The sequence below is a fragment of the Manacus vitellinus genome, unplaced genomic scaffold, assembly GCF_001715985.3.
Source record: "Manacus vitellinus isolate BGI_N305 unplaced genomic scaffold, ASM171598v3 scaffold_4_pilon, whole genome shotgun sequence".
Lineage (NCBI taxonomy): Eukaryota > Metazoa > Chordata > Aves > Passeriformes > Pipridae > Manacus > Manacus vitellinus.
This window is the reverse complement of record NW_021940604.1, coordinates 31,305,165-31,329,699: the sequence shown is the minus strand read 5'-3', so window position 1 is coordinate 31,329,699 and position 24,535 is coordinate 31,305,165. Positions and strand designations below refer to the sequence as shown.

The 24,535-nt window shown below is 38.2% G+C and overlaps 1 protein-coding gene across 1 annotated transcript in view; it reads right to left on the bottom strand.

Annotated features, from left to right (window-relative positions):
- Window positions 1-24,535, bottom strand: part of MDN1 (midasin AAA ATPase 1) — a 98,060-nt gene that overhangs the window by 39,791 nt on the left and 33,734 nt on the right. The window contains exons 27-58 of the mRNA XM_029962825.1: window positions 23,957-24,103; window positions 23,120-23,261; window positions 22,859-22,993; window positions 22,644-22,782; window positions 21,692-21,830; window positions 21,467-21,597; window positions 20,318-20,462; window positions 19,374-19,503; window positions 17,856-18,080; window positions 17,241-17,438; window positions 15,589-15,797; window positions 14,936-15,058; window positions 13,734-13,931; window positions 13,535-13,642; window positions 12,764-12,952; window positions 11,888-11,977; window positions 11,515-11,775; window positions 11,122-11,392; window positions 10,459-10,618; window positions 10,030-10,146; window positions 8,658-8,866; window positions 8,413-8,558; window positions 7,368-7,570; window positions 6,010-6,230; window positions 4,865-4,978; window positions 4,193-4,325; window positions 3,423-3,532; window positions 2,628-2,761; window positions 1,746-1,906; window positions 1,296-1,416; window positions 650-860; window positions 276-507 (exon numbers count right to left, since the gene is read on the bottom strand). Of these exons, the coding sequence (XP_029818685.1) occupies window positions 276-507; window positions 650-860; window positions 1,296-1,416; window positions 1,746-1,906; window positions 2,628-2,761; window positions 3,423-3,532; window positions 4,193-4,325; window positions 4,865-4,978; window positions 6,010-6,230; window positions 7,368-7,570; window positions 8,413-8,558; window positions 8,658-8,866; window positions 10,030-10,146; window positions 10,459-10,618; window positions 11,122-11,392; window positions 11,515-11,775; window positions 11,888-11,977; window positions 12,764-12,952; window positions 13,535-13,642; window positions 13,734-13,931; window positions 14,936-15,058; window positions 15,589-15,797; window positions 17,241-17,438; window positions 17,856-18,080; window positions 19,374-19,503; window positions 20,318-20,462; window positions 21,467-21,597; window positions 21,692-21,830; window positions 22,644-22,782; window positions 22,859-22,993; window positions 23,120-23,261; window positions 23,957-24,103 (5,252 nt within the window). The remainder of the gene's footprint in view (window positions 1-275; window positions 508-649; window positions 861-1,295; window positions 1,417-1,745; window positions 1,907-2,627; window positions 2,762-3,422; window positions 3,533-4,192; window positions 4,326-4,864; window positions 4,979-6,009; window positions 6,231-7,367; window positions 7,571-8,412; window positions 8,559-8,657; window positions 8,867-10,029; window positions 10,147-10,458; window positions 10,619-11,121; window positions 11,393-11,514; window positions 11,776-11,887; window positions 11,978-12,763; window positions 12,953-13,534; window positions 13,643-13,733; window positions 13,932-14,935; window positions 15,059-15,588; window positions 15,798-17,240; window positions 17,439-17,855; window positions 18,081-19,373; window positions 19,504-20,317; window positions 20,463-21,466; window positions 21,598-21,691; window positions 21,831-22,643; window positions 22,783-22,858; window positions 22,994-23,119; window positions 23,262-23,956; window positions 24,104-24,535) is intronic.

The window sequence follows — 24,535 nt, the reverse complement described above, 5'->3', positions numbered from 1 at the left end:
ATACTTTTTATATTTGCCCGGATGCAATTCTGCATGCAGACAAGGAGTGCACATGCATTGTATACACAAATACACATATTTGTGTCCTACAGAGATATACATGCACATACACACAGCTATATATATATATGTATATATATATATATATATATATAACATATGTGTACAGACATGGAGATTTACATGCAGAAATAAAGCACCTAAGTTGCAGCTTCTAGCCAGAGATTCTGAATCTCATGGAAGGAATACAGGATTTCTTTCTCCAGCCTTCTTACCTTCTTGTACAAGCCCTGGCCACAAAATCTGCTGTCATTTTGTACTGCCAGAGCACGCCTATGTATTCCATTGCAGGCCACAGCTGAACTTGACTGCAGAGCTGATTTAGCAAGGCAGGGTCTAACTGGTTGGAGATGGTGTCTTCAGGAAACCTTTCTTCTGCGTGACTATATTTAACTCCTTCTGCTCTCAGGTATGAATGCACAGCTTTCAAAAAAATCTGTAGTTGACCTGTTTGACAGATTGTAAGAGGTACATAAATGCATGTACCGTATTTCTTGCCAGTGAACATTTAACATCCTTTCAATTTGTATACAGAAAGGATGGAGATGACAGAAATCATCCTGTTGGGCTCTTTAAAAGTGTGACCTACCCAGACTAACATCTTCTAAATGGTTGGCTCTTATTATCAGGCCATCAGCTTGCAGCAACGCTTTCTTCGTCTTCATTCCAGTGGCAGCAATTTTCAGACAGCACATTTTTTCCTGCCATCTACTTTCTCCAAAGGCCAATCTTAGCTCCAAGATGTTAAGTGGTTTGCTGAGGACTTTTAACTGAGAAAAACATTCCATGCCCAGCTTATCCTGGAAACATGGAAAGGACAATTTGTTTCAGCAGCACTAACAAAACAGCAAACAAGATTTGTGACTGCAGTCAAAACTAAGATTTCAAATTCACATGCACACAACTGCACAACAAGTTCACAACCTTTTAGTAGCCCTACTCAATACAGCAGAAAACCTAAATTGAAATCATTGCCCACAATTCCTCCTTGTCAATTTTTTTTTCTTTTCTCTCGTGAAGAAACTACATAAAATATGCAGACAAACAACACTTCAACATGGCAACCTAACTAAACTAGGGGCAATAAATACACAGAATAATAAAAAATACCAGCAGCTACTGTCATTTATAAGAAAATGCAGTTTACACCTGCACTTTAAATACATTTTCTTAGAAAAATCTCCTCAAGTTCTTAGTAAGCATTTAATGTTCTTCAGAGTCCCCAAAGTAATTACCTTAAAAGGAAGAGGTCTTCCTAGAGACTTCTGTAATATCTTCATATTGGCAGAAACACCAGCAGGATTGACCAAGCAGCTCTGAATCTGCTGTGAAACAGACTGAATTTCCCTGGAAATCCTTGTAGGAAAAAAAAAAAAGAGGGGTAGGGGGGAGAAAAAAGCCCACCAGTTAACAGAAATTTAAGAAACAAGGCCAAATGATGCATAAGAAAGGCAAGTCCCTCTCTTATCCTTTTACCAATGGGGTAAAAATTCTAGATGATCATTTGAGCAAGCAGAAGCCCAATGTTAGGAACCCTGAATTTTAAAAATGAACAGCTATTTAATATACTGTACTTGCATCACTAATAGCAAACAATGCAAATTAGCTATAATACTAAAGAAAATAGTAATTTACAGAGACATTTAACAGAAACAAATCAAGAGCCACTACACAAAGCCACTCACTTGTTCTGGTCTGATCCAGTAAGCATCTGAGGAATTCTGTCAATTAGGTGTTTCATAACCCAGTGCCAGTGCAGAGACAGAAGTGACAACCCTGGCGAATCCACTGTCACAGTGTCAGAGACTGCCCAGAACCGGTCACGCCACAGCAAGCAGTATAAAATCTAACGAGCCAAAAAGGTCACAGTTTTACCACTGCTGCATATTACAGAATACTTTGTACTTCAAGCAAGAGAAAGAGCAAACCCACTACCACTTGCATTAACTTCAAGCTCCCACGATGCTTTGTATTTACTGCTACACAACCAGTACTCAACTATAGGTTCTCTAAAAATATCACACAGCTGTACTGGCAGGTGGAACCACAAGCCAAAACCAAGCAATCCCTGCACCATGTCTACAATGTCAAGATTTCAGCAAAATGATATTCATGGTCTGAAAAGGAAGAGGGAGAAGCGAACCACCCCCGTGACCTGCATGCCACCAGGTTCAGATGTTCTTATCGCGGATAGATGTGGATAGTCCCTTTACCATCAGTGGAGAGAAAGAGGCACTTCTACAGCACAATTCATGCCATCCTAAGCAGGCATTAGAAGGCTTGATGATCAAGTTCTGACTATCTGCATCCCAGGTATGTACATTTAGGAAAGATAATTCCCACCCCAAGTATCTGCAGGCTGAAAACCTACATTCCACACAGAACAAATGAGAAGAAAGAGTACAAATACAGCCACTAAAACAAACATGATCATTTGCCTGCTGCCAGGTATATTCTGAATACTCACAGAAGCACTGTGTTTTATTCCATGGTCCCTGAAACTAAAAATAGTGTTCTTCACACAATCTCATTTCATTTAACTTCCATATGACAAAAAGTCTACTCACATCATGCATGTCATCGTCATTTAAGGCCACCTGAGTAGACTTCACCCAGTGAAGTGTAAACGCATCCCAAAGTTCAAAGAAAGCAACAAGGTTGACCACAATTGCATGAGGAAGACAGTTGTAACTTCCTGGATCTGAGGTTTGGAGAAGAGGGAAAGAAAGACAGAGAGAGACTAAACATTCCAGCCACATCACATGATACATAGGAGTCAACTTCTGATCACTAGATCCTCTCTAAGGTTGAGAAAAAAATAACAATCTGAAAAGTTCTAAGAATTGAAGTAATAAAAGTAGCCCTTCGCTATTTGCACAATTCTCTATTACCTCTATGCATTTTATATATATCTATAGATATAAAACCCATAATGAGGGAATCATTGATCAACTGCTTCTATGCAGCACAGTAACTTCATCACTGAATTCTTACCCTTTGCTTTAGAAGTTAAACTTCCTACATACATAAAACAAAAGCATGTCTGAAGAACTTGGCTCTTCTTACTAGCTCAAGACAAAACACTATTCTAATTTCTCTCCACCATTACCCTAAAGTTTAGATAATTAAGAGAGAAATTATATTCACTCATTACCTAGTAAAGGCAGGACATAAATAAGGTATATCTAATTTAAGAATAAAGTGTTAGATACCACATTAGTCCTCATCTGACTGCTTTACATTCACACATTCTTTGCACGCTCAGGACATACCATGTTTAAAGTACACATTTCATAATACTGCAAATTAACCGTATTTCAAATTGAATATAGAACCAAAGGGAACAGTGAAAATCAACCTACTTTTGCGGAAATCTACAGACATTCTTAAGACACTGTTTCTTGGCTTCTTGCTGGAAATCAAATTCTTCTCAGTGTGACTTCTTTTTTCTCGGTCAAGAAATAATGCTGCCCTGAAGTAAAAATAAAGTTGTTAAAAATCCAGTACTATTTTAAAGCCTCAGCCTTATGTGGGTGATGAACTACAAAGTGAACCATATTACATTCACTGTATTATGAAAGAACAAAGTGCAGCACTTGCAGAATTGCTTGAATATGGTTTCTGGAGAAGCAGGCTTCACAAAGAGCTGATTCCTGACTTCATCAGGCACAAAACAGTAGTGAGCTACTAAACAGAAGCAACATCGTGGCCTGTAGGATATGTGAGCAGCTGCTTCCTTATGCTGCAACCTCAAAATCTGTATAATTTTTACTTTTTTAGGAAAAGTAGTCCAAATTCAAAAGTAGGGCAACTATTTAAGTTACGTTAGAGATTTCACACTGCTGCTTCAGCCTCTTTACTGCTTTGTCCCACAGTTGTGGTTTGTCTTTGAAGTACTGCAGCCTATATGGAATGCTGTGAGCTCTGCTCCTTATATTAAGTGATTAGTTTTAGTATGCATCTACAGAAAACAGAAGCAAAGAATTTAAATACTGTACAAAAACTCTGCCTGGTATTTTAGATCACATCTGTCAAAACCTAAAAACATACTTGGCAGACACCACAAGTGTTCACTCAGCACTGATTACAGTCATTGGACAGTCTTTACAAGTTGTTTTTTTTTGTAACCTACCGATTTGCTGCAGATTTCAAAAGGGTTAGAAGCTGGTCTGTGTGTTCCATTTCTGTATCCAAGTTCGTCGAATTTCTAATGATCTCCAAAAACTGCATATTCCATCTTGGGTCCAGAGGCATCACATGTTCATCTGGAAAGGCAGACAAGACAGGACAGCAGTGGAAACATTACTCAGTGAAAGACTTTTCTTGATCCCCCTGCCTATGCAAGAACATCAGAGAAAGAAAGAAGGAAGCCTAAGAGGAAGGCAGAGTCTTGAACTCTCTCACTCCAGATATCCAAGCAGAAAAACATTAAGTTGACTGCAGGTTCTGTAAAACAGAACAGTGACAGTAAATTAAACAGCAGTCAGAGTACCCAAACAGACAGCCTGGAAACAAGTCCCACTCATAACCTAGGCAAAAGATCGCCAACCACCCATAAAAGGTCCAGTGTCACTGCACCTAACAAGCTTGGAAAGGGAACTACAGGCCTGAACTCTATAAAACACCAAGGGAAAATTATAGATCACAACGTGGGTTTCAGGTGGGCTAACACAAAAAATCCTGGGGAAAAAGAGGGTGTCTAAACTACCAAGTCAGAAAGGCAGGGGATATATGCATCACTCTTCAAAATATTGCTTAACTCTGGAAGCACCTAAGTCTTACATCTTTTTTTTTTTCAAAGTACCTGTCATATTTGGCTGTAGCAACTTGATCATGTTACTGACTCCAGATGAGAGGGGACTGGCATAGAAACAACCAAGGGCTATGGCACCTGCTTCCAGCTGAATCCGCACTGAATCTGTAGGTGAAGAGGAGAGAACAGAGGCATAAAGGAGCATTTAATACAAACAAAGAAAAATAAATTCAACTGAGCCAGTACAAGCAGACTGAATCAAATCTGTGCATGCACTCTGGATATGCTGGTTTATACTATTTTGTATTAGCTTCAAGCAGTCTTAAAAGCAGTCAGAACGTCATGGTTGAAGACATAAATCCAGTAAAGAGTTCTAGTTAAACTGGTGATACTTCATGTATGCTTTAAAAATATGGCTTGTGAAAATCCTTGAGCTTATACCTTCAAATCCTCCTCTCAGTACGACTAGTTTTGTGGGGGGGTTTTCTCTCTAATTTAAAAAAAAAAAGCGCATACTTTTCATTAAAGTAATTTTCTAGCTATTTTCTAGTTTATAGACCTACCTGCTTGAAAAGACAGCAAAATAAAGGGGAAGCAATCCCATTAACGTAGGGAAAACACAAACTGAAATTTCACACCATAAAAGGAAGTTAAATGTGTGGATTACTTGGACTAACTCCTGTCTAAATTCTCCATAAGTTTAATGTGATTAATAATGTAATTAAGCAGTGAATAGCTCATCTCAGCTACTATCCTGAATGTTCAGTGAACACTGCTTCAGTAAATCTCAGTTCTGCACCTTCTCGGCTTTCTAACCATTTGTATTTTAACACCAAATACACAGAGACATTTTACTGTTTTTACTACCACTAAAAGAAATAGTGAAAAGAAAGGCATATTTGCATACATAGACCAAGAGGGATCCAAAAATAACTATAGTTCAAAAGTGGTACAAGTTACACACATGCTTGAATAATAAAGGACAACGTTTAGCCCAAAGTCTCCTGTTGTCCCTAATATGCACAACCTGTTTCTGTCCCTCTGTGGAGCCTCAATGCCCTCAATTTAGTTGGAGAGTTGAGAGTTTTCATGTCATATAACTTGTATGGTCTGAATGTTTTCATGGAAGACTTACAATTTGTGAAAATACAACAAATCATCCCTTAAGCAAAACAAAAAGTTAAATAATTACATACCAAGCACCTGTGAGAGATTTTTGGCTAAGGAGTTAAGCCATTTAACTCGTAATTTCCAATCTTGATTGGTTGCCTTTTCTATGAACAATTTGACTGAAGCATGGAGAACTTCCATTTTATCCATCCAGTTTGCATCTATCTCAACAGGACTGAATTTGAGACTCTCGGGATTAGTGGACTGCATAATTTTTTGAAGATCTTGCAGAGTCAGTGGTAGTGTCCTGAAACAAAAAGAATTCCAGTAATCAAGGGCTCAAACTGCCAGATCCAGGAAATAATATACTTTGCAAGTCAAGCTACTCAGGATGCAACCACCTGCAGGCAAGAGGGTAGCAACGCAGTAATCTTTCCTCCTTTATTTATCTTTAAAACCAGTTTTCCAACTTCAAATCAGTTGGGGGTGTCTACCGTTAGGAACTCACTATTGCCAAAAATTCATGCAGTACCCAAAGTGAATATGCACAGCATATCACTGAGAAATTCTAACTGATTTGTGCACCAGAACGATATGTGAAGTTAAAAAAAAAAGACAAAGATAAGAAAGCAAGTGTAATTGATTAAAAAACAAGCAAACAAAAACAAACAAAAAAGCAAACACCACGGAATGTTGCTAAGGTTTTACAATTTCAACATTATATCTTAGTAATAATAATTTCTACAGTTTGTTCTTTCACTGGAAGCAAACCACGGTACCTGTCCAGAGTAGGTTACTAAGCAAAGAAGGTAGAAAGGAAGTTTTTACATCAGTGTTGTGAAAATAAGTTGCACAAGAAATCATTAAAAAAAATTCTTGCATGTGGCCCTTGCACATGGGCCTCTGCTTCTCTCAGACAGCTCTGTCTAAAGAAGAAAATGTGTTTTTTCACCTGAAGCTACAGGACTTAAAATAACTGATGAATAATCGATTACATGAAAACATGAAATGCCAAGGATCATTAGTATATTTTGAATTAGTTAAATACTTGGGTTTTTTAAAGCTCAGAAGGAAACTGAAGGAATAAATTTTGTAGCTCTTATTACCTATTAAATCCAGTGTTTGCATTCACATTTTCTGCTAAATGCATACTCCTAGCAACTCTCAAAATGGGTCAAATGTATACTTAATGAAGATTAAAGAATTAAGTATTTTATATATATTTTTAGTATTTTGAAGACTGAAGCATAAAACAGTAAATAATTAAACTTTTATTTGTAGTGGTTGCATGGAAAGGTAACAGGAACACAGTTACAGAGCATGAAGATCACAGTTTCTGCCTGTGCAGTTTGATGAAGAATTTTGCAAGGAACAATGACATGCCATGAGTAGTTCACATATATCACTTCTTATTTATTAGACAAAAATAATGTTTCCAGCCTACCTGCAGTTTCTAAGGTTAAGTCTATGCAGACAATACATTAGGACCTGTGCATCACTCTGGACTGTTGAAAGAAGTGAGTCTTCAGCTGCAAACAGACCTGTAGGTAGGGAGTCTGGCCACAGTCCCACTGCTAGCAAAGACTCACCCCAAGTTTCATGGGAAGCCAGAGAGGAAGCATGCTTTGTAACCAATTCTAACACAAGCTACAACAAACAACCAAAAAGCACTTTAGAATCATATTTAAACATGTAACACATATTCAAGCGCAATAGCTCAGGAAACTCTTTAATTACATGTATTTATTATGAAATCACTATAAACCAAATGTTCTAGAAACACAATAAAAGTACCAAAACATTCCTACCAGAAGTGGAATAACACATTGTACAGTTCAAAACAGGAAGTGAATACGTCTGCAGGTGTTACAGGCTCATCAGTATTAATATCCTAAAGTCTCAGCTGAAGCTGTTAAAAACCAGCCTCAGAGTCCAAACTGGATATTCTCCAGATCCCTTATGCTGCAAATGAGTGAGCCACTGTCTACAAAATGTAGGACAAATCATGTTTATCCCCTGGGGATTATCTCAAAAAGCATATCACAAATTCAGAGTCTTTATGCAACTCTCACTCATCTGACCTCTGTCTCCAGTAGCAATGCCACAAGGCTGAGGAAATATGTCATGAAAGGGCAGGTGACAGATGAAATTCACTGTACTTCACCATTCAATACTAAAAAGCTCCAACTTCTGGAGCTTCAACCAATCTGTTAAGTTACATGGAGAACTGTACTGCTTATACCGGAGCCAAAAAAGGCTCAGTATCTAAAAGATACAAAAAATGTTCCAATGCCACTTAACCCCTTTTCTTCATCACTTGACAAATAATTGAGAAGATGTTTAGAATTGTTTGATTTATCTCTCCAAGAGCACCATCTTCATCAATCCCTCACTCTTAGGCACTTAGGAAACAGGACATAGCCTCAGGAAATTACATTTTTCACTTATCTAGATGATACAAGAGAAGCTTTCAAATACAGGACTTTTACCTTTTGGTTAATCTGCAGTTGTTGTGAGTGGCCATAAACTTCCCAACAGGCTCTGTAAAAAGACTTTGCTAATCCAAAACCTCTTTGTATTTGCTGCACAATCAATACAGCAGCCTGAAGCAAAGGTGACAAAGATGACACAGAACCTGAAAGACACACAGCATTTAGCTTTAATACTGAAGAGCTCATCCATATGTATGTAATAAGCCCAAGTTGTTAACAAACACCAAACTGACTTTTCTTACCTGCTATTGCCGCCTTGGTTTCTGAATGCACAGCCATAAGTGCATCACAGACACTATCTCCAACTAAACCCAAGCCATGCAGGAGTAACTTCAAATCCAGACTGTCCAATACATTTCCATCATTCTCCCCAGGAACGTAAATTTCAATCCCACGATTCCGCATGGCTCTGGATATTTCCCCATGAACTGGATCCATAGAAAGGAAAAGCCTGTTGGATATTAGAACAGAATAGTCAAGTTGGAAGGGATCTACAACATCATCTAGTTCCACTGCCTTACATTCTTAAGAGGTAACTTAGGTCCTTAAACTATCACTCCAGAACCACCAAATCTGCTCTTCCATAAAGTAAATTCATCTTCATAAAAATAGGGACACTAATATCTAGAAAGCCAGAGACATCTACTGAATTTAAATAAGAAATCTGTATTAATAGTTATACTTTGAAATTAGACACAGATATTCTGCATGACTTTAAACTCATATCTGAGTTATGTCTGTTTTATCATTTGCTCACTTCCAAAGAAAAATTAAGCTATGCCTCTGAGTTATAAAGGCTTTTAAAAGTCTTAGCAACAGCTTCAGATAAATCTGTGCTGTTTAAAAACTAAAATATTAATTACTCAAGTAATTAATACTATCAGCAGACATCTCTTAAAAGCAAGGAGGAAAATCTACTTCTGAGATACAATGCAGTGAAAATAGGTTTCTGAGAAGTTAAAATGTTATTTCCAATTCAGAGGAACCAGAGCATATCAGTCCCAATATTCTTTTCATGAATTTATAAGAGGTAAGAATTATACAGAATACTCTGTATGCTCTCCTCCCATCTTCCCCACAGACTCATTCAGATCTGAGACAACAGATTGCCTGTTTGGGTTTGGGTGGTTTGTTGGGGTTAAAAGTTCTATCATTGCAGGAAACTCAAATTTATAGATGAGATGGAAAAAGCTGGGAAGAAAATTATTATGTCCATATACCAGCTTTCATTACCAGCATATCTAAATACTTCACCATCTTCAACACATGTTCCCTCAACTTCAACTACAGTGAGACAGGGAAGTGCTGAAATACTAATTTAGAAATGGAAAATCAAGACAGTGGTACACTGCTATGAATTTTTTGGAATATAGTTTGTGCTACAACAGGGATATAAAGCAAAGCCTCTTAAGCTCTCTCTCATATGCTTATCACAGTGCAATTTTCTTCCTTGCCAGACAGTGTTACTACAGTACATGGCAAACTGAACAGCATTCCAAATACGAAAAGACTGGCTCACTGATGACATTTTTATTCTAAACCTGCTATTTGGTAAGGTGGGAACATAAAAGGAAAAAAAAACCCAAAACAACACCAAACAGAAATGCAATGCACCTGAAGTTTGGATGAGGAGCTATTGTAGGAATTGTGCCATCTATCACACCTCTCTCACTCATGGTAAGAACACCTCCTGGTTCAAGTAAAGCATTCAAGCGGTCCAGTACAGAAGGGCTGTATTCAAAAGAAATTCATACGGTTATGCAAAGGTAACAATCTGACCCCTTTCTGATCTGAAATCAAAATGGTACCAGTCTTAAACAAAAAGCAAAACACTTAATTACTTTATAAAGTAACAGGACAACCATCAACTGCTAAGCTGGAAGGAAGCTAAGAAGGAAGACACTCTTCCAAAAAACCTAAGTTACTACTCCTGTGTATTATCTAATGCAAAATGTTCAGCTGTGAACCATACAGTAAGAGGCAAAGTCAATTGGGTAGGTCAAAGGATTCACTCACTGAAACAAGGTCACTAAAATCTCTTACTTGCAGAAATTAACGTTGTCCATTAAGAGCCAATCTCCAGATTGCAGGGCCTGAACCAACATTCCATCCACCCACTCAAAAGTGCCATGGTTGTTACAGTCAGCAGCCTGGGCTTGTTGTAGCTTGAAGCGCCGGAACTCTTCTACCACGTGAGCAAACTCTGAAAGGAAGTATATCTTACATTGAGACTTACATTGCTGAGGAAGCTTCCTGTTCCATTCAAGAAAAATAGTTGTTATTTGTTCATAAACGTATATGCTTCCTCCTTTTTAGGGGCACATAACAGCAGAGGCTCCAACTCTTCAAGTAGCCTCCCGTGAGCCAAATCCATGTGAACAGAAGGGGTTTGCAAGCAGAGACATATAAAACCCAAACTGACACTTTCCTCCCTAAACAGATATTTTTCTCCACCCCTTCATCCCATCAGATGAAATTTGATGGATATTAATGCCTTATGTTAAACAATGATTAAAAAAATAAAAAAAAGGAAAAGCAACTCTGTTGACATTCATAACGATCAGCTGATAAGTATTTCAGAGTAAAAACACAAGAATAGCATATCCAAGTTCCCTTTCTTAGGAATACAAGAGCTCGTATTGAATCATATGTTGAGTAGCTCGATACAGGAGAATTTCAGTACTTTAAATTGCCCACCATACATACCTGCCTTTGAGTAAGAATTTATTTTGTTATTCAGTCGCTGGGTAAGCACAAGTATTCCCTCCAGTTTGCTCACTAACTCAGCTGTAACACTTCTACCTCCTTCACCCAGAGATTTGGGTTTGTAATTTAGGATGAAATTGCTCCAAGCACGCAGCACAAGTTCAGCGTCATCTGCACAAATTTCTGTCAGGAGAAGACTGTCCCTTACAAGTGTGTTCACAGCATTCTCCACTTTTTCCAAGAGGCGCTGCCATGGCCTATTGATATCAACCTGCAAACAGGCCATACAGAGTTAGCTCATGCAGAAGACTGTGGTGACGTAGTAAACACTAAGCTCACAGTGACTGGTCACTGTTAGGTAGGAAGGAGAAATATAACCAAACCAGCATTTACCTGTTCAAATCCGCCCAGGAGTTCAGTTGTATCCATTGCACTGTTCATTGCCATGATTTTTAGTCGATGGCCAGTGAGATGGGCCAACAGCTCAACAAGACTGGTTTTGCCGACAGTTGCTGGGCCCACCAGGATTACCATCCAGCTCATGTGCACACATTTCATTATGGACTCGAGGGACTGCAGTGAATGATGCAGAAATGAGAGATTTCTGCCAGGATGAGGAATATAGTTGCCACGAGAAAGAACTGAATAACCAATCTGAAAGGGATGAGAGACACATGGATGAATACTCCAAGAGGCAAACGGGAGTTTAGCTGTGCAAGTTGCTTACTTCTCTCTCCCCTCACAAAATCTCTTGTCAACAGTTTACCTGAACATTATATGGATTGATGTGAAACGCCCTGGTTCCTGTATAGACATGGGCCTCCTGGCCAAAAATGTCTCTAAATATGGAAATAACCTAGAACAATCGAAAGAGCAAAGTAGAGACTAATCAGTTCAAGGTATCCATTGTTCCAAAGATTTACTTCTAAAAATTTACTTCTAAAGTAGCCTTTCCTCTCAGCTCCACAGCCGTGTGATAGTCACTAACACAGTTAAATCACAAATGTCATTTAACTCAAAGTACAGCCAGCCATTAACACGAGTGTGAGCTGCATGCAGCAACCCCTTCATTAATCATGGTTTCCTGTGACTTGAAATACTGTAAGCAATGCTTCTCTTTAACAAACTACTGGGATAGAATTCACTTAATGAGTAAGCTCTTTGACAATACAGAAAAATATAACAACGTTACAGGGAGGGGAAAGTAAACCCATGAGAAAAATATGCAGTCACATACAGTCAGTAACTTCAGTCTTTGACTTCTAGTTTAATACCTTTTAAATGCTGTGAAACTAAACAAAAGCAAAAGACTTCCAGGCAAGAGAGGGAAAAGTAGGTGGCAAACATTATTTAAAACAGAATCACACAAGAATACGTTCTGTTTTGCTCTGTTTAAGTCCTTTGTTATTCTACTTGCCTTCACTTACACCAGCTTTCTGCTTTTATTCTAAATAAATTGATATTTCAAACAGCAAGGGGAGCAGGTATGTATGTCAAACCTCAAAATCTTAAACAAACCTATTTTCTTTTGTAAGGGATAATGTCTATGAATGAATTGCAAAGAATCTTCAAATTTACACTTGGATTTCTGTAAATATTTCCTGACCATCTGAAGAGCAAGGAAGGAGAACACACAGCTCACCTTTTCTTTGTCTTCCTTAGTTCTCATTCTTTCTCCATATACCAAAAACATATGCTGGCCTGGATCATAACATCCTGGTGACTGATCAACAAGCATTAGCTGGCACCAGCGGAAAAGATCACGTAAGTTGAACTCCCAGGGTCCTCCTTTCTGTCCCCATTTTCTTTCAGCCATGACTTCTTTGTCAATCTGAAAAAAAAAAGCAGTAATTAAAAATATAATCTTTTATTCTACCCACGAGGTGGTTTCAAATATTTTTTAAAAAACTCAACTGAACTTCTGCCTTTGGCACTGCTTGCAAGACAGATGACAACCGAAAGAGCAAGTTACATTCACTTTGCTGAAAATATGTCAGAACTAAAGCTTGATTTAGTTTGTCTGTCCTCTACTATTTCTCCAACACTCAGCTCAATTTTCCTGTTCACTCTTGCACTCTTATAAATTAACATTCAGTAAGATGCTGCCACAGGAGATTTTACATAAGGTCACAGAATACTACTTTCTCTTAAGATTACTACTACTGTGTATGCATGTTTTGTCTTCCATGAAAAACAATGCCTCATCAATCATCAACCAAGAACCTGACTGTCGTGGTACAAGAATTCAGGTACTGGGTTTAGCGGTGTTCTTTACTTTCTTCTGCATATACCTCCATCCCTCTCATTTTACCCATGCAGCTCTCTATAAAAATGCATAACGTAAGACTTAATTTTTTTCCAATTTTGTTGCATTTTGCCTACTTCTACACAAAAGAAATTAAAATATACTTACCTTGTTATTGAAAGCAACCATTTTAGCAATAACAGTTTTATCAATAGCAGGAAACAATGTATTCGCAATAAACTTCATATCTTCTGCTGACAGTGGATCAACATACACCTGTAAAATCAAGAGGATTCAGAGTGTTGACACAATCAGAAAACTACAAGACAGGATCATGACACAGTTTAAGCCAAACAAATAAGCTTACCTGTGTAAATCTATTAAGAAAGGACTTGGGCAGACCCTTCCTTCCACCTCCTTGCCTGTATGGATTCTGGCATCCAAAAATCTTAGTCGTCTTGTGCTGTACGTGAAAATTCATTCCCAATTCTGGAACGTAAATCTCAGCTCTGTGGTCAAAGCATGCATTTAGCCCCTCTAATACAGACTGAGAAGCCAGATTCAACTGAGGAAAGAAATAAGGATATAATATTAATGCTCCACAAAACATTTTTGCATAGCCTCTAGTTTAACAGTCGGGAATACATAGAAGGTAAAATTCAATTTCTTTGCTGTTCTAGAACTATGACATGTTACTACCTCCAGCTAGACTGCTATTACACTGGGGCAACTAGCACTTTTCCTTATGGGCACTTGTTATTTGTACTGTGTTTTTTTCATTTGGATATCAAAACAATTATCCATTGTAAAACCTGCATGTTCAAGATGTTTCTTCTGAACTTCTGTGACATTCAGTGTTTTGCTGGCTTGTTTTTTAAAAGGCGGCAGAGTAGGCTATTTAAATATAATGGTTGTTTAAAGTCATATTCTACTCAATGGGGGGGGAAAAAAGAGGTATACAAGAGGCTAAAAAATGCAGGAATTTGCACTGTGTAGTAATTAGAATGCACATTGCCAAGAAGGCAGATCTGTGCACATGTACGCTTGAAAGCATTTGCTGCATGGTACACAAACAAACCTGTGGTGACAGGACAGCTTATATTCACATGATGGAACTCTTCTCCATATCAATTAAATCAGTACCCAACACAATATATTTGTCCCAGTAAAACATCTTCTATTTCAGTGAAATTATATTCATGTAAGATCATGTATACCAAAGCTTCTATTGACACTCTTCCCTAAAAACTTTCCAATGTAATTCAAATATATCCTTGGTTTTCTGCAGTAATTTAGGCTGGGATTCAACCCTTGTTCTATCATATCAAAGAAGTCTAGTCCTTGCCTGTCTCTATGGAGACTGAATGGGCAAAGGGACTTAGTAGAGGGAGATTAATTTTCTCATACATGTAATGATCACTTTCAATGTGGCACTACACGCACATAACTAAAAGTAAGCAAAATTTATTTCTGTCATCAACCTTTGAAGCTATTTCTCCTACATGCCAAAACATCAGGTTTGTTCTTCTAGAATATTCCATTTTATTTGTCCCCCAAACCTGAATTTACCTCATCTAATACAATCCAGTGTCCAGCCTTGAGTGCTGCCAGCAGCGGTCCATCACGCCAGGCAAATTCTCCTCCCTTCCCACCTTCAACAGGCAAGTCTGTTCCAAATAAGTCTGTCACATCCTTTGGGAGTAGAGAACAAGACGGGGGAGTTGGGGAACTACAAGACTTCACAAAAGTTCATAAACAGCCTTTGTTGACTTTACTTAGCATTTTCTCCCTTCCTTTTTAATACCTACATTTAGGTTTATTTAAAAAATTTCAGTAACTGCAAAATGCTAAAAGGTTTTCCATTGCAGTACTCCAGTGACCAGCTACTATTGTTAAAAACAAAAATTTAAGTTGGAACAGAAAAGCTAAGAAGCCTTAAAACTGTTTTCAAGTAACATTGCAGAAGCCAAGAAAAACACAGTACACAAAGATACGCACGACTTCACTTGAAAAGAATAGAAATGTCTGGGAATTGGCATTCACTCAGAGAAGCTTACTGCTCTTTCTGGTTCCCCCACCCATTCAGTTTTATCTTTAGACCAAGAAGGAAAAATTGACATCTCAGACTCAGTGCCAAAGTTAAAAAGAACTGCATTTTTAAAGTTAAACAAAACTTCTACCCTGCCATAACACCAAGTTACAAAGATGGTACTTTATTCTACCGTTTGTTCGGACAGGTTGATTCTAACAAGACAGTTTCCTGAGGCTTTTGCCAGGGCAGCAACTAGACTGGTCTTGCCCACTCCTGGTGACCCCTCCAACAAAATAGGTTTGTTAAGCTGTAGGGCTCTTAACAGTCTTTGTGCATTCACTGCTGTAGTCCCAGCATTTAAAGCATAATCTGTCATGTTGTTCCTCTGGAGAACAGGGCCTAAAACAAAGGAAAAGTAAAACAGAAAACAATTAAACCAGAATGTTTATGCTGGAGCTGCTGACAGTGTGCCTCTGAATGAGATCGTTATGTCTGTAAATTGCTGATCTCAGTACAGCAAGCAGTGGAGATCAAGCTTGTATGCCATTCTCAGAGATCAGGCACATACACTTTCTGTTTGACCCACAGCTGTGTCTCAACCCATCTCCGCATATTTATGTTGGATTTTGCAAAAAGCATATGAATATATCATTGATTTTGTCAGGAAACTTCAACACCTTCTGGTTCATGAACTAAACTAGAGAGCTATCGCTGAAAAAAAACATAAATCTGTCCTTGTGCTTCAGACGTGAGGATTTAAAACTCAAACGCAACTCTTGAAAAACTGACACTGAAGGATCCAATTCGGTCATGCTACAGAATAATGTATTAATCTTTTCCATACACTGCTATTTCTGTGAAGGAAGACTGCTTTAATTAAAATGTGCTTTCTCTTTACTGTTATTATGGCATACAGTGGGGAGAGAGTACAGAGTTCATCTGCCAAATTCCGGCTAGTACAGCTCACTGGGACATCACTCCCCCAAATATGTAATACAGCATTACTCAGGTATACAAGACACTAATCACCAATTTATCTTACACATCTTGATACCTGTTTAGTATGAAAAGGATCCAAAGAGAATCCTTTTATGATCAGCAGAGGAACTCAGCAATTTACAAAAAAGCATTACCTTGTCCACTTTTATGCACGACTAACACAATCCATGAATGCCAAAATGTTCAAATATGAATGATCAATACAACATTAGGAACACACAGTTCCGTGTAGTAAAAACTAACCAGCTGAATTAGAAAGCTCACAGTCATCACTTTTTTAGTCCTGTCACTGTATTTTAAGGGTAAAAAGCACTCTTTTGCTAGTCCCATCTGCATTAATCTGTCCCATGAAGAACTGAAATGAAGGGACTAAATAATTTTTGCAAAGACTGCAGCAAATTTTTGAGAGCCTACAGCATTAGTCTCCATTCTGTTTAGCTTTGTACTCAGGACCCCTGCTTCCCATGCTTTACACAAGGGCCAGGAGGAGCTGCAGCTTTAGTTACTGGAACTTAACAGGCATTCTGACTGTGCAAAAGTGACAGAAAATTACAACTCAAAATTAAAAAAGCTTTGTTAAACCAAAAAAGTCTGTGAAAATTAGGCCATTAACCATTAAGAAGTCATCAAAGAAAGGGATGAACAGATATGTCTTCTTAATAAATGTGATTGATTTGCATTCCACACACTTGTGGAGGCAGAAAAGGCATTTTTTTAAGGTTTGAGAACAAATAAATTTTTCTGTGATGGTTCAGGTATCCTACTTAGATTTAGCGAATAACAAAGCTACTGAAAACACAAACCACAGAATAAATAACCACCCACTCCCATAAAGTCTCTTGCCTCTTGGAATAAAAAAGGGGCAAATTCCCATGAAGCTGTCCATCCATACAAACTCTTTCTCCTTTGTTCTGTCATAAATCTTCAGTTCATTCTTCTGATAATCAGTCAGCTCAAAGAACTGACTCATTTTCTCACATAAAAATGTCAGGCATTTTTCACGAGCTAATAAAGCTGTATCAGCTGAGTAGGATGTTGTACCTGTAGTTAGAAAAGTTAAGTAAGTGTGTGCTTTACAAACATAACTAGGCACATTAATTTTATAACTAAGAAACTCAATTCCTTCTGTGCACACAAGTTTATATTTTATTTTAGTGCTTTTGCTTGCAAATGCTTCCAGTACTATTTACCATGGACAAATTGTTCTGTGAGCAATAGAATTAAGGACACCTTATTTCCAAAGCTCGTTCTTCTCTTAAAGCTTTCTGTATTATTCAAACTCTTGCTACTGAAACACAAGAAGGCATATGACATACATGATATTGTTAAATGGCAGTGAAAACTTCTCCCAGAAGTGTTCCATGCTGGCCCAAAGCATTTTGTTTGCATTTGACTAAAAATATTAATACAAATACACAGTTTCATATGTTTTGCTACTAATGAGCACTGAAGATTTACCTGATCCTATTCCATCAATATATACCAAACATGCAGCATGGATAAAAGACATCATTGGAGAAATGTGATTATATCCCTTGGCAGAATTCGACTCATTGTCTACCATGACATTCATAAAATTAACCCAGGACAAGACATCTCTCACACTGAGAATACACTGGCGACCAAACTCTTGATTAGTCAGCCATTCAACAAAGTCCATCATGAGTTCTGCTATGTCTGCCCCTACAAAGAGAGTAAAATAAATAAAAATCAAATAAATTTGAGTTAGAAAATAATTTTATTGGTCACATCTACCACACTGTTGTAAAAAACATCTCTAAAGTAGGTACAGCTGTAATGCAGAGCAACGTGGGTGGGTACTCTATATCCTAACAGGCAGAATAACTGAAGAGTAAGTGTATTAGGGAAGGTCCGAGATATACTAGAACGTGAAAAACAGACACTGTTGTGAGCTCAACAAAAACCAATATTTATTACCAAAAGGTGGCCAACAAAACGAACAAACCCAAAAGGGAGGAAGGAGGAGAGAAATAAGCCCCCAGTTACCCAGCTGTTGCCCATAAAGTTATCTTACAGACCTAGCATGCCTATAATTACCCATAGCAGAAGCTGCATCCTTGGAGAGTCAGTAAGTTGACAAACTGGCAGGCGTCCCTGCCAAAAGGCAACGTTGTCCTTGGTGTGAAGTTAGCTCCCACCAAGAAAGCACTATCTGCCTTTTATACAATTAATTAAGTGGCCACAACCCCCAGGTGTGACCAGCACCACCCAGCCAGAGGCCCTCAGTCCCACCCCCTATTATGTAAGTGCATCTCTTCTGTGCACACGCAAGAACTTCAGAAATCCCCTCGTGCACGCACAGTACATTCTGGGGGACTTTCTTAATTGAGTCTGGGGCCGAGCCTTCGTCATCCTCCTCCTCAATCTCTCCTTCCAGTGACCTTGGAGGATAACTAGCCAATCATGGAATACCAATTAAAACAGTTTATACAAGAAGCTCTCTTCAAGGACAACTTTCCCGTTTATCAGTGCTTGTTTTCCCATAAATTGGCAAGGAAAGAGCAAAGCTTTCACAGGTGGCAGGGCCAAACAGACCAAAAGTATCAGCATAAATTCACCCTGGTACAGTAAGTTTATGCCTATGCTGTCATTACAGATCCTTTTAAATTCAAGTAACAAGACAGAATCAAGTGACTAATATTAACAGTGAAGCTGCTGGCAGAAAGTAAAGCGACAGTTCTTTTAACACTCTACATAGAAACCAAGTTGGGACACTGAAGAGCTGGGGATAGTTCAACTACCTGGATGGTGAAGTAAATACAGCCTTGAACTTAATTTGGCTAGCCATATAACATACATATTAAAGAACAAAATCTAAAATATAACTCTCCTCAGAAAGAGATGTAATTAGAAGAAAAAGGGTCACAGTGGTGTAAATTCTGAGAAAGGGTTGGCAACCTTTAAACTTTTTATTTTCTTAGCAATGTTTGAATACGAACACACAAGAATACCTACCTTCATGGTTTACTGCACCCAGAGACAATCCTGGATAAAGATTGTGTTTTACAATCTGTATCAAATCATCACGGCCATTGCTTTGTGGACACCATATTTCTGTAAATCTATTGCGCAATGCAGGAGAAAGCTGCAAACAAGTAGAATGATACAGCAATTCAAATTACATTACATCATATTCCTTAATGTCACAGTTAACTGATAGCCTTGTAGCCGCTCTACTTGTAAACCATTAATAAAGTGAACAAGGCTAGACCTTTCCTTCTAATTTTGAAAAGGATGTATCAAAATCTTTGAGAGAATGCATATTTTAAGATTTCTAGTAGTAGCATCAACATAGGAAATGGCTGGAAAAGAAAGTTCAAAACAATATGGGAAGAAATGAACCTGGTTTGCAAGCACCCAAGTTCCGTTTCATTCTAGGACACCATGTATCAAACAATGGCTTTGGAATCTCCCTTTGCTTACAGACACAAACTAGAGTTCTTTTCTTAGACCTAGCTTCCAACACTGTTTAAAAGTTGTGGGGCTTTGGGGGGAGTTTGTTGTCTTTGGGGTTTTCTTTGACCTGTTTTTAGTTACTTAAACCTGAAGTTTAGAAACAGATTTTTTCCATTTAATAAGAAAGACCTTTTGGGATGTGATGTTCATATTTACTGAGACAGACAAGATAATATCCTATATATCAAGCCTACCTAGAGTATTGAGAGGTCTGAAGCTTTCTTTGACATTTTGCTGAGTATTGACTTACAATGTCAAAATGATACCACACAAAAGCGATGGAAAACAGATACAACCTAATCCTCTTTTAGAGCGATGAAGCAGATGCCTACTAGAAAGCACTGGATGCCAGAATTGGCACAATGCACCTTAGACCTCTAATCACTTAATGGTAAATATGACCTGAAAATGCATGCTGTACTTCCAGATGTTTTGACATTTACCTCTTTTTTCCCAAAGTCACCTCCTGGATTCATGGTCGCAAGGATACGAAATTTCTTTCCTGCAACTAATAGTTCTACCTCGCTCTCCTCATCATCTTGACCTCCTTTTTCAGCAAGTACCAATGTCTTTTCAGCTTCAAGAACACTAGACAGAAGGTCAAAAAAATTGTTAATTTTAAATTTTGTTTCACACTTCAAAAGGTCACTTAAAAATGAAAATCAAATTAATTGGCCTGGTTAAACTTTCATTTGCCCAATATAATGGGTAACAGAAAAGACTAAAATGAGGGATACTGCTGCAAGCAGATAATGAAATTAAATTTATATTTTAATATTTTTTTACACACAGTAAGGAGGAAAATAACTAAATTTTGTTCCTGGGATTTGACAGGGTGTATAGTTTTCAAGAGCTCACTGACAGGTTGAAAATATTAATATTGCAGATGCTAAACTGGAAATTTTAATTTTAGTTTTATTTTCTAACTTGACTCATGGTTTGAAGTGTCTTCAGATGCTGTTTAAACTGTTTCAACTGAACTAAGGTTTATGTTCTTAATTTCTTTATCCAGGGACATAGGATCTTGAATAAAGCAAATCCTTTAATCATTGTATTTTTGTCCATGAAACAGAAACAAAAACAGCTATTTAAATGCAGATTAGCCTGTAGTGGCACTATAAAGCCAAATATAAAGTAATGGCACCAACCAACACATTTGAAATCAATACAATCAGTGTAGCAACATATGTCAAGTGGATATAAACGTATCTGCTTTCCAACAGAAATACCTTTTATTTTTCCATACAAGACATTAAGACTTCAGCAAGACACAGCATATTGTCGTCTTAACCTACTATCCTCTACCCTAGCTGTAATCAAAATTTCAAAGAGCAAAAATGGTCTAAGTATTACTGTGATTAAAACTACCACCACTGACAGATGGATGACAATTAGAAAAACAAAGCCAACCGGCACAGAAGCTGAAATATGAAAAAGGCCAGTTATTTGTGCCACTGTCCCTTTCAGTAAGAACTATAGAACTAAGAGAGCAGCTCACCTAGGCCAGGAAACAAATGTGCTAGACTTACCTCATTCAATTTTATGTAATGAACACACTGAGGATGCTTAATACTAACATATTTAAGACATACCTGTTAAGTCGCTCCAGTACGGAATCATCAGCTAAAGAAATCTCGTCAAGGAGGAAAAAACCCTCTTCTTTCATTGCTAAAACAAGAGGTCCATCACACCACTCAAAAAGTCTAGAACCATCAGATTCTTCCTAAGAAACAGAAAAGGAAATGAGAAGTCATAATAATTGCTACTTTTTGCTTCTGTGGTCACACTATCCAAGCTATTACTGATGCAGGACGAACCTGTTCTTTGGACCTCTGCCTGACTGGGCGCAGTCCTCCCAGGAAGTCTGACGTCTCCATATGCAAGTGGCAATTCACCGAGTATAGCTTCTGATTTGTCAATGCTGCAAAGATCTGACAAATGGTAGTTTTGCCACACCTGCAACAAAATAATTTAATTGAAAGGGATGAATTAAAAAAAACCAAAACTCAATCAACTCGCTTTGGACAGGATTCATACTTTCATTGAAGACCTATGAGGTAAAGGCCCAGCATGCAAATTTCCTCCCGCTCCTTTCCTTGAAAGAAGTTTATGCAACGTGAAGCCATTTTTGGCACAACAACTGTTGCTGACTTGCACAAGACGCCTTTAATTAAATTTAAATCAATATCTGTATTGATGGATTTTTGCAGGTTCAAATTTATTTCAGTGTGCCCTTATGGATACTCAACCAGCTTAACATTTCACTTAATTGGAAACGATACATGCCCAGATCAAGCTCAAGTCCAAGGGACAGCATCTACTTCCACAACCTCCTTTGCAGCATATGAAGCGGAGAAGTGGTAGCAGGCTATATTCAAGCTCTTAAAATATGTAAAGTGAATGTACTCTTAAATAGAAAGACACTACAATTCCCCAGAAGCAGCCCCTCCAGTGAGGCACAGTGAGATTCTACAGGACACCTTGTAAAAGGTGGGGACAGAAGTCAGCTCACTTCCATTTTACTACTTTCTGTATAACTTCTATGAAGTTATACTTAGTGCAAATAATTCCATTAAAGACTTGTGTTGAAAGGGACGCAATTGCTGCCCCTCAAAAAGGAACTGTGAAAAACAAGAGCTGCAAGTCTGCCATGAGAGAGGCTCAAATGTCCCAGATCAAAGCAGCACTGAAGCCCACACAATCATTTTGTGTCTGACTCAGTGGCTGGTGCAGTATTACAAAGAACTGCATCATAAAAAGCAAGATTACCCAGTGTCTCCCACCAGCAGTACTGGTTCACCAAACTCCAGGGCTCGTCCCACCAAAATGGCAAGTCTCCTCATCCCCTGAGTCCAGACAACATGGTTAAAATCTCTATCCATCACTGACATCTGCGTGGAAGATTTAGCTGCACAACACAAAGCAATCCATCAGTTTCAGTCATACCTAGAGAACTACCAGTGAGGTCCTTCTAGGAAACTCACCCAGTAGCTTTTTGACACTTTCCCCTGAGAAGAGAGATTCAGGATATATTTTTTTCTTGAAGTGTTTTTCAAGGACACTCTGAATAACATCCACCTCCTCCTGTTTCCTGACTCTGCCTGCCAGAAGCATAAAACCTATAAAACAGAGGAAGAGAGAAAGCAATTACTATCTGGTTAATCAGAGACAAAAATTTACAGTTAAGAACTAGGGTTGGAACGCAATTCTACAGACACTCAAAGAGCTGACACAGCAGAGCTCACCATCATTTGCTAAGTGCTGAAGCCAGTCATAGTCCTTCTCCAGCTGTTCTGCCAATCTGTACCTTTCAGCCCAACGGAACAGATCCCTCAGGGTAATGAACCCATGCTTCCCAGCAAACACCGTCGAACCTCTGCGATAAGACTGTCACGAGAACAAAACGTGAGCCACTTTTTTAGGAACCTGTTCAAATGCTTTAAGCAAAGCTAAGCAGAAGTCTTTGTTGTGACACTTCTACAAGTAAATTCTATGGAAAAAAAAGAAGTCTAGTACAGTCACAACTCCCGAACACAAACCCCCTTTAGGCATGTATCTGATAGGTACCAGGAACAAAATAATATAGATAGCAATAAAAAAATACTAAGAATAAAATAGGTACCTGGAATAAAAGGAAATCTAGTGCTGCTGTAATTGATTTTAAATACAGCTACACACTAAATGTCAAATGTCTGTTGAACACAGGAGTGTCCGAACGCATCCCAAATTATTGTTTAAAAATAAAAGCAAATTTCACATGAACCAAAGACAGCTGCAAATCCAGTACTGTACTTTAGATCCAGAGCAAGTGATAATTCTGTGTATCAAATCCCAAGGTCTCCAGTCATTTTTTTGCTGCTAGCTTTCTCTCAAATCCAGCATCACCTTCCCTATTCTCTATTTTAACCATAGGAATTAGTACCTTAGTGGGTTCTCTTCCATCAGTTATGGTTTAGGATTTTAAATATCTTTCAGATAACAATACCTCTCCCCTCACCTCCTCAGGAATTTCTATTACTTTGTGCATATTACTTTGAAATACGCTTGCATTTCTTATACTAAAAAAAGAAAGACTCTCATACTTGCAGGTCTAACATGACTTTGACAAGCTTGCTGCAATAAGAAGGTGGCAAACTGCATCTCCTGTGCAGGATAGTTTCCAGTTCAGCACTTGGCAATTCATCAAAATGCAGTTCCACAAAACGATTTCTGAAGGCTCTGGACAAAACCTGAAATAGGAGACCATACTATTGCTTGAACCTTTTCCTTTGATATTCCTCATGTTATATCTTCTCCTACACATCCAAAGGAAACACAGATGGTGTCACAGCACACAAATTAGCACACACACATAAATATTGAAAGAAATCATAAGAGATAGTCTGGTTGAAGACAAAAACTTTAAAATGTGTTGTGTTTTAACCACAGTAGCACCACAAAGCCATAGGTTCATTCTCCCTACAATGGGATGAGGGAAAGAACTGGAAGGGTAAAAGTGAGAAAACTTGTAGGCTGAGATAAAGACAGTTTTCATAAGTAAAGTAAAAGGTGCACGTGCAAGAAAAGCAAAATTAGGAATTCATTCATCATTTCACATCAGTAGGCAGGTGTTCAGCTACATCCAGGAAATAAGGGCTTCATCAGGCAGAAATGTTATTTGT